We start from the raw sequence: 9,875 nt of genomic DNA on the forward strand, positions 1-9,875 counted from the left end.
AACAGAACAGCAACAGTCACAAAACAAAGTCGAATACTGCTTCAGAAACTGCCATAGCATAGAAAATACCTAATAAAAGTTAGTCTTACATCACAGATTAGGTCGTAACTTCATGGCTTGACCAAAGCATAGAGCTCTACTATCCATAACTTTCTTGCAAGTAAAGCTAAAGTTATTACAACTTAAAACGAATACTCGCGATACTTTCAGTTCTATCTGAGAAAGTAATACCTCCTGCGATGTGCAGGTGATTTTAATATTGCACTGCAGTGATTGGTATGAATAAATTGGTTAGTATTTAATGTATCATGAGACTACAAAGCCCGTGATGTTGCCAGATTTTGTAAAGTATGGAACGTCCTTGCGCCGCACCGTGCGTAGCTAAAGGACGTTCCATACTTTACAAAATCTGCTCTGCCCTGCGCTACGTGGTACTGTGTCACCTGCGTTTCAGCATACGCTTAGCCTAAAGCTTGTTTCCCATAGTTCCATAACTTTCATATAGGCACAGGCAGGCAGCATTTCGTGCTCTGTAGTCCCACGATATTTTGAATATTTTATGCTACGTTATTCCGGTAGAAAGAGTTCTGGCTCACATCTTCAATAAGCAGAGATAAAAACTTTTTCAAGCATGAGCGGAAATATTGTCATAACGCTCGTGACAGAGAAACTTCGTGATTGACGCACTTAGAGCGAAGCACGCCGGCAATTAAGGAAACATTGCCGGCTTAGGCCTGCAAAGTACATTGGACTTTTAGGTAATTATAGTTTTTTTTAGGTCGTATATTTACGCATTTAAAAAAAGGTTAATTTCTCTAAATATATTAATCATCATCGCCGACCTATTTAAGACTGCTTGGCACAAGGGTTTTTTTTATTGTTATAATCGCTTAAATTCTTACTTTTTGACGGTTTTATATTTTAAAATGTGCGATCATCGGTTCGAGGCCGAGCTAATTTTACTCGAAGACTCCGGCCAACATTTGTTTTTGTCGATATTCCCACCGATTCGGGTCAATGAACTATTATCACGTTTAACCAAAAATCTCCAACAATATATATTGAGAAAATTTTATTCTTAACCGTAACCTTCAAAACACATTTTTTCTATTATTATGCCAGCAATTGCAATATTTTAATAAAACTTTACTTATAATTCATTTCATTTCTAATATTCTGCCTGTATTAGGTAAATAGGTACTGATTCTATCGAATGTATGTCACATAAAAATAGCAAGGTAACTGCAACACAACAATGGACAATAACTCCGTCTTCATAGCTCATCGATCGATATATTATTTGCGGAATACTGTTTTACCACGGTCTTCCTAGAAAACAACCCCAACTAATCACTATTTAAATATTAGATTCGCAAATCGCCTAGAAACTGTTCCGAGTAGTCGGGTTCAATTTCATCGATTCGTCACGATTACGATTTTATCGATTACTTCGTACACGTAACAAAATAGATTACGGTTGAAATTAACGTTACTTTTGTTTTCTTTGACTGCGTCTTCAATTGAATCATTTATTCTGTTATTTGTAGTTTTTGACCGACTTCCAAAATTTACATAAATATTTTATAATCTTAGAGCCGACAAAATTCATTGTTATTGTCGAATATCGTAAGAAAGGCTTTTTCGATGATACTTGTGCTGTTTTTAACCGTTTAACTCAAATGCTTGACCTCTTTGAATGTTTTCTTATTCTCCTCCAACTTTTATTAAGAAACAGCGATAGAGGCGGACAGCGTGCATAAACTATAGGGAGCAGCAAAGGAGACATCAAATTTTTGGCGCTAGGTGTAAATGTTAAGTTTATGCTTCCAGTGTAGCCTACAAGATGGCAGAACCTACTATGCACAAGAAAACGTACGAGAACGGTAGATGGCACTTGCTTTGACTTAAAGTGTCAATGTACATGTTTATGTTTCCGATTCCGACCACAAGATGGCAGACCATCCCACGCGCACGAACCCTATAACGAAATTTTAATGTTCGCCATAGACTCTCTTTTATAATGAATCATGGTATTTTTTTATAATTATAGGCTATCAGTGACAGAGAGTTATCGCAATTACGTAGTTCCAGTGAAATTCGTCGGTATTTGATAAAGTATAACGCCTTTCATATGTGCTATGTATGCAAACATTGCTTATGTGCTTTATTATATGCAAATAAAGTACTACTATTAGGTATACAGTTTTGAAAGAGGACTAAAAAAAGTTTTACAACTTAAACAACTTTTTAAACTAGCCTTTTTCTTTGTCCACAGTGACCACAAAATGCATATTGAAGTGCAAGTCGCTCTCAACTTTGTCATATCCTACCTATACAACAAACTGCCGAGGCGGCGGGTGAACATCTTCGGCGAGGAGCTAGAGAAGGCGCTGAAGGAGAAGTTCCGGGGTCACTGGTACCCAGACCGGCCCTGCAGAGGGTCCGCATTCCGATGCCTGAAGACCGGGGGTCCGCTGGACCCTGTCTTGGAGCGCGCGGCGCGGGAATCGGGGGTCCCTGTGAGGGATGTGCTCGAGCACTTGCCGAGGGATCTGGCAGTCTGGGTTGATCCAGGTATTTTTTTCTCTTACTACTGTAGTAACTATAAATCTGGTCTAGCTTTCGAGTTACAAAGAAATATAATCTTTGCATCTGATTTGAAAAGCCTTTATAAAACTATTTATCTATTAATATTTTAAAGATAACTATGAAAATCTATGCTAATCTAAAAAAAATGGTTCCTACACATATAAGTCAATTTATACCTATGTACTAGGTCAAACTAACTAGCATGATCGCGTTAATTTCCGACAGAGATGTGCATTCGTCCATCAAAATATTAAAACGATTATAATTACTGCCTTTAGAAGTATTATCAGCTATCAGTAATCCTGTGTAAAATAAAATAACAACCTTTAGAAGTAGTTCAGTTGTGTCAGACCTTGAAAACCTGACTTTAATGTGTGTAGAGGTATACGGAATTGTAAATTGTTGGCTACAGTACTGCTTTGTTTCTGTTACCATATGAATTCGTGCCAATTTTATAAATGGGTCGCGAATCTTGAGTACCTAAATAGCGAAGATTTACCCGGGTGATTCTAAGAGTAAAACTTAATCTTATCTTATCTTATTGAGCAGAGCGCTGAACCTAATAAAATAAACCTTTCTCACGTGACCTTGCCTGTCTTCAGAAACCAAACTAAACTAGATTAGATCTTCCATCACGAGAGTTGACATCATAATCTATCTCCGTAATATTGTTAACGAACTTTAGGTACCTAACGTGTTTCATAACTTCAATGAAAACAGTCTCGGCATGAGCTAGGTGTTACATTATTACTAACTTCAGCTGCTAAATGCCAATGACATTGATGTATCGACTGTTTTTAGACTCTAAAGTTTGAACCGAATAAGGTAGAGTTAGCACGCTTCAATAGCAGTTTTGTTTGTTTGTTACATAATCGAGGCCGACGGACGTAACAAGTTATTATTTGACCCCTACCGGTTGAAACTAGGTTCAATCGGCTAGATGGATTGAAGATTTAAATTGCTGTTTCTTTTGATTGCTGTGCTCTCAAGCTCAAAGCAGTTTTGTAGTAGATTGGTTTTACCATAATTTCTTTTGATTACTTATACCTACCGATGATGATTGTACCTACTATATTACACTTAGACACAACATCGCGATAAAAATCGAATGAACACCTTGATGCAAGATCCGATGTAGACAAAACAGGGATATATTTTTTAACCATTTTCATATCGGTCCCATGGGAAAACTTGTTCAGTATGACCGACTTAATACATTTTTGATATCGACGACTTCACGGCCCTAAAATCACCAAATATTGTTCATCCATTGTTTATTTGGCACGAAAACAGAACCCTTAGAACTGATAATCATTGTCCTCGTTTCAGGAGAAGTGTCGTACCGCATCGGAGAAAAGGGAGCGGTGAAGGTGCTATTCAGCAGCGACGAGCGAGCGGCCGACGAGCGGACCGACCGGGAGGTGAGCTTTCATTGTTTTTCACTTTTCATGCCGGCTGTACACACTCATCGAGATCCTCTCGACGAGAGTCTCTGCAAAAGGCTGACCCGATCGGGGAAGAGCGAGACGAGAAGGGGTCGGGGTCTCGTACGATGATTGCGTACAGCCGGCATCATGCTTTGCAAAGTTTATCGCTGTGATGGGAGTAGGCCAACATACCTCACAACTAAAGATACTATCCTTTTAACCTTTGACTACACTATCTACCCTCGCAGGCGTAGGTGGGGGGGTCGATTTATTTTATGCCTCGTTATACCTTCTACCTATTTGTGTCTGTCTTATCACATTTATCAAACACGTCACGAGATTTGAAGATCTGGCGAGGGATTTTGGCACGTGTAGAGTCAAGTGGCGTTGTAAATCATGAAGCTTTAGTTGCATAATCCGTATACGTATGTCCTTCAAATTTTATGTGGTTATCGCGTCTTAATGTGTTTAGTTATGCTTGGGTTAAATTCCCGCTCGCCACTAGTGACAGAGACGTCAATTGACATTGAGAAAATGAACCCGATGTTGAGCCAAAGCCAAGGCAATGTCACAGCGCTGACTCGGAGCCAAATAATCTTGAAGCTACAACTCAATGTTTGTCGATTACAGGTGACCCGGGCGTTCAACCCCGAGGCGCAGTGCTTCCGGCCAGTAGAGCCCGCGGCAGCGCCGTCGCCCCCCGCGCCCGCCGCCTTCTCCCCCGCGCCGCCCTTCCGCGCGCAGCCCTTGACCTTCACCACCGCCACCTTCGCACAGACCAAGTTCGGCAGCACCAAGCTGAAGACGAGCAGCAAGCGCGCCAACCGCATGTCGCCCACCGAGTTCAGCAACTACATCAAGCAGCGCGCGGTGCAGCAGCAGCTGGCGGCGCGCGCGCTGTCGCCGGCGGCCGACCCGGCCGCGTACTTCGTGGGGCGGCGCGAGGGCCCGCCGGCGGGCGCGCCGCCGTACCCGCCGGCGCCGGCGCACCTGCTGCTCGCCAATTGAGCCGCGCACGCGCGCTAGCCGCCCCGCGCGACCCGCTCATAGAGTCTTTACTTTTTTACGAGAGAGACGCGCGCCGCGAATCGCGATTTATTTTTTTATTTTCCGCGGGGGCGCCCCGCGCCGCCCGCCGCTTGTGATATCCGTACGATTTTCCATAACTTTTTGTATTCTCGTTCGTTACGTCGATGTGTAAATTTATCGATAGGAGCAATAATCGGCCGCGCGACTCGCCGGCGATTTATTTTCGTAATATTTAAAGCCGAGTCACGTTTTTGATGTCTTCGTTCGATATCGATATATTAGTAGGGTAAGGGAACGAGAGGCCGGATGGCCGCGTGCGCTTACGACGTACCTTCTATAGAGCGAGCCTGTATACATACGTCCTCCGATCTAAGAAATACTGATATTTAAATATGTATACATAATATATATTCGTACGCGATATTCGTCTAATTTTTCACGTGGAAACGAAAGGCCAATAGAGAAATTACGTATTTTTAATATTGAAATTGATAATTCATACTAACTATATAAAGTACCTACTAACTGGTATGTATGTACTCGTATCGTATCGTATCGTATGTAATAAATGTTGCATATCCGGTCGGACGCGGTCGGACGGCGCGGCGGGCCGCCCGAAGGCGTCGGAGATCTCACCTAGTGTAATCATCACTCGTACGATTATTTATAACCTTATAATATTATTACAATATACATAATATATTATAGGTATAGTTACGTTTCAATCTAACAGTATTTTTTTAAGAAGATATTAGTCCTCGAGTACATTACCGGCCGACCGCGCGTCGGCCTTAGTCTGTATGGTACCTATAATAATATTGTTATAATAAAAGACATTGAGTGTAAATGATAGAAAAGATTTCTCAATTCATAAAATAACGGGTGCATGCAAATTCATGGAAGTAAATACTATGTAATGTGTTATTTATCTTTTTTATATTTCACTCGGCGATGTTCAGTTTTTCAGTGGAGGGTGTAGTGGGGTAGTGTAGTGTCGCTTGTCCTTGAGTGTCGACCGCGCGTCACGGACCGGCCGGACCGCGTCGGGGAGTGTAGACACGCTTTCTATTCCATGCACAACAATGACAAGTTGTACCTGAATAAGAAAATGTGCAACTATTTTTTTACTATTTTTATATTTTGATTTAGATTAAGTATAGATGTATGATTTCAGTAGGCGTCTACATTTCCTACGATAATTTTAACTTGTACTTGATTGATACCCTATTTATTAAATTATTGGTAGGTACGTTGGGTAAAAGTACTGAGGTCCCTCGATTGAAAAACTGGCCAAAGTGCTACAGTATTTTGTAGATAAAATCTATAATGTAAGTTTAATAATAATAAAACTTAGAGTAATGAGAATTTTTATTAAAAAGATACTTTTTATTTTATTTTTTCTTTTGTAAGATATATTAGATGGAAGTGTTAAAGATAATATAAAATTTGCATAATATAGTAAAGCGGCTCTCCATGCCGTGAATATAATTAGTCAATAATAATTTTTCATATTGTTGTACGACTTTTTAAGTTTATATTAAAATGTTTTGTGCAATCTACTAACGTGTATTAATTTTATTTCCTTGTAACCTACCTGGTAAAAATAAGAACACACAGCAGGTCTGCAGACAGGCTGTCCCATGCCTGTCCGGAAACCGACGACAAGGGATTTTTTTTTATTACGAGCTAGAAACTAGAGCCCTTAGAATACTAACGAACAGTTTACGCAGTAATAATCCATTAATTTTGTCGACTTTTGTAATGGGGTTCGTATGCGTCAAATAGGGTAGTTCTATTTTTTTACAGACTTGTATATATGTTAACGCCATGAGAAGAATCAAAAACTGAGTTTAGGGTTATAATCGGCAAAATCTAAAAAAACACGAAGTCTTCGATTTATGACAAAGTTGCGTTCGGCGCTCGAGGTCCAAAATGGATTATTCATTGGGCCAATATCATAAATAAACCTGCAAAAAAAAGAACTACCGGATTTGACGCAAACGCTAATGTATAAAACGACTGGATTACATATCCAGTCCTACCTACCTACTATGACCTATTTAGGTAAATTTTGCAATAAAAATGGCTGTACGAGCAATGTATATACCTCGCGATAAGCTTAGAAAATGTAAATATAAAAAATACTTAGGTCGTTGTCACAGTGAACAATGGTCTTAAGCCCCATAGACCCATTGACATATATCTAAGGACGGGCCTTACGGGCACTAAGAATGGTGCTAGTTCAGTGGTGTCACTTATGAATTCCAGCCAATCGTGCACACTAATGCCACAACGCGATTGAGCAAACTGCTTTAGTATGTCTGGATATTCGAAAGCAATTTGCAAAGCGAAGACTTTTGGTAACGCTTCAGTTAATCAGCTTTCATTACAACTAGCCCAAGAACGTAAAATATTGGTCTTCATCAGCTGCAGTTCCACTTCACTTATCTGGCACTTTTTTATGCAAATGGGTAGGTATTTTCCGTATTTTAATACTTTCGGTGCCGGTCGCCCCGTTTCCAGAGTTCAGTATGAACACACATACGTGTTCTTGGCAGTGAATGAATGTACTAAAATCGCTCTGTGTGCCAATAATATTGAAAAAGTTCTCTCGCTTCATCGTCCAGGACATCATCATCAGACCCTGACTTGATGAGAATGGGACCAACTAGACTAGAAGCATATTTATCGAAATCTGCCTTTTCCGAGCAATCGGTGAACAATAAACCAATGTTATCAAAAACGTTCCTACTATATTAGAATCACCTTATTTCAAGTTGAAACGTATTATTTCTGAATAATAATTAACATTTGCTCGTTCTGATGTCAATAACCAGAAATATTGTAACAATCAGGAAAAAAATTAATAGCGCGATTTACAATTTTCATTATATGGAACAGCGCCATCTAGCGTGAAATTTACTAACTCAACAAAATTCTGTTCAAGACTAGGTATAGGAAGACAGTGTATCCCAAGAAAAATATTCATAGCCCGATTCAGGACTTTCAATCCACAGAACAGCGACATCTAGTAATGGAACTAATGGATTTATTAACTAAACAGAAAATTCATGGATTTGGGGTCGTTGTCTCAAGAAAAATTTTGATAGCGCAATTCAGAATTTTCATTACATGGGACAGCGCCATCTAGCGTGAGTTTAGTTAAATAAATAGATACTGTTCGAGCCTGAGGTCATTATCCCAGGAAAAATCTTGATAGCCCGATTCAGGACTTTTATCCACAGAACAGCGCCAGCTAGTAATGGATTTTATAACTAAACGGAAAATTATTGATTTGGGGTCGTTGTGTCAAGAAAACATTTAATAGCGCGATTCAGAATTTTAATTACATGGGACAGGGCCATCTAGCGTGAGTTTACCTAAATAAACAGATACTGTTCGAGCTTGAGGTCACACGGAGGCCGTTATCGATTTTACTCGCAAAAATGTCAAATTGAAGGATTTACACAATGAAATTGTACACCTTTTATTAACTATTAGAAATAACAAGTACTGGTTTCTATTAGCACGTCTTGTTATCTTTCATTTTAATAAACCATTTTTTTTTAAACAGACTTAATTAATTATGATTTTTTTTTCTGATGGACATTTAGGTAAACGCGCGTAAAGCACTGATTTTAAAGCTCTTATTTGTAAATTTCGTAAAGTTTACCTGGTACTTCAACTTCAATAGACTACATTTTTGTTATTATAAATTTGAAGTAGTGTAAATGAAAAATGAGACGAAATCAATTTCAACGATACTTAAACAATCTACAAATACTTGCTGAAACTGTTCTTATACAACCAGATCAAATAGAAAATTCATGGATTTGGGGTCATTGTCTCAAGAATAGTACATTATTGCAGAGGCCGGGAAAGGGCAATTCGTGGATGAGTTTCGATTCGAAAGAAGACGAATCCACGAATTGCTGTTCCTGCCGAGGCATATATAGTGCTTTTCTTCAAACATGCCAGGAAATCAGGTAAAATAATCATATTAATCATAATTGAAGCATCAACCAGCACTCAAATCGAACCTTCACATCGAAAACGTCAAAAACAATTTCCCTCTTAAATTATTTTTTAAAAGTTAAAGGCACAACTATTCAGCGATTCAGTACCATTAAATATTCGCTCATTCAATATAATTGTGCAATATAAGCTATATTAGCACGCATGAGATCCTTAAAAAAATATAAATCTCCAATACCTAGAATACTTGAAAAGAAAATCAAACCATAGACAGCGCACTTCACTCCGTCAATAACGCCTAGGTTCTTAGCTACTCTAGCGCTACTCTGGAGAGATTTGGAACTATTGTTTATAGCTGACCACTGGACACTTTTGCATAAGTTCTGCGTATGGAGATTGCGTTCCTTAACTCTTCCTTCCATTGGTATAGTCTTTAGCCGCCTCCAGACTATGCGCGTGAATCGCGGCGCGACTTCGCGGAGCGAACAAACCGCGACGTTGACGTAGACTCCACACTCGCACAATTTCACGGCGATTTCGCAGTTTGGTTCGCGGCAAGATGGCGCCGAAGCGTCTGCTGACCGGATTTAGTTTGCGGCAAGGCACTGATTTAAACTGGGAACTGTCAAATTGATTTTTGGTTGATCAAGTTCGCACCCAATATAACCAAGTAGCCGCCATAGAAGTAGACTCGTGAGCGAATCGCGGCGCGAAGCGATTGCGAGTGTGGAGTCTTGCAAGTTCGCGCTTCGCGTCTCCTTTGACGCGGGCCAAATACCGACAAAAATGGGGAATAAGGCGCGAAGGCGTGAACAATCTGCGAAATCGACGCGAAGGCCATCCACACTCGCATTC

The 9,875-nt window shown here is 39.9% G+C and overlaps 1 protein-coding gene across 2 annotated transcripts in view; it reads left to right on the top strand.

The window, feature by feature from the left end:
* The window catches only part of LOC133521233 (protein Tob1), a 64,428-nt gene extending 57,824 nt beyond the window's left edge, over positions 1 to 6,604 (top strand). For both annotated transcript variants that reach the window (XM_061856078.1, XM_061856077.1), the window contains 3 exons: positions 2,276 to 2,574; positions 3,919 to 4,010; positions 4,647 to 6,604. In XM_061856078.1, the coding sequence (XP_061712062.1) occupies positions 2,286 to 2,574; positions 3,919 to 4,010; positions 4,647 to 5,024 (759 nt within the window). In that variant the 5' untranslated portion in view covers positions 2,276 to 2,285 and the 3' untranslated portion in view covers positions 5,025 to 6,604. The remainder of the gene's footprint in view (positions 1 to 2,275; positions 2,575 to 3,918; positions 4,011 to 4,646) is intronic.
* Positions 6,605 to 9,875: the final 3,271 nt, after the last annotated feature.

Source organism: Cydia pomonella, chromosome 9 (genome assembly GCF_033807575.1).
Source record: "Cydia pomonella isolate Wapato2018A chromosome 9, ilCydPomo1, whole genome shotgun sequence".
Taxonomy (NCBI): domain Eukaryota; kingdom Metazoa; phylum Arthropoda; class Insecta; order Lepidoptera; family Tortricidae; genus Cydia; species Cydia pomonella.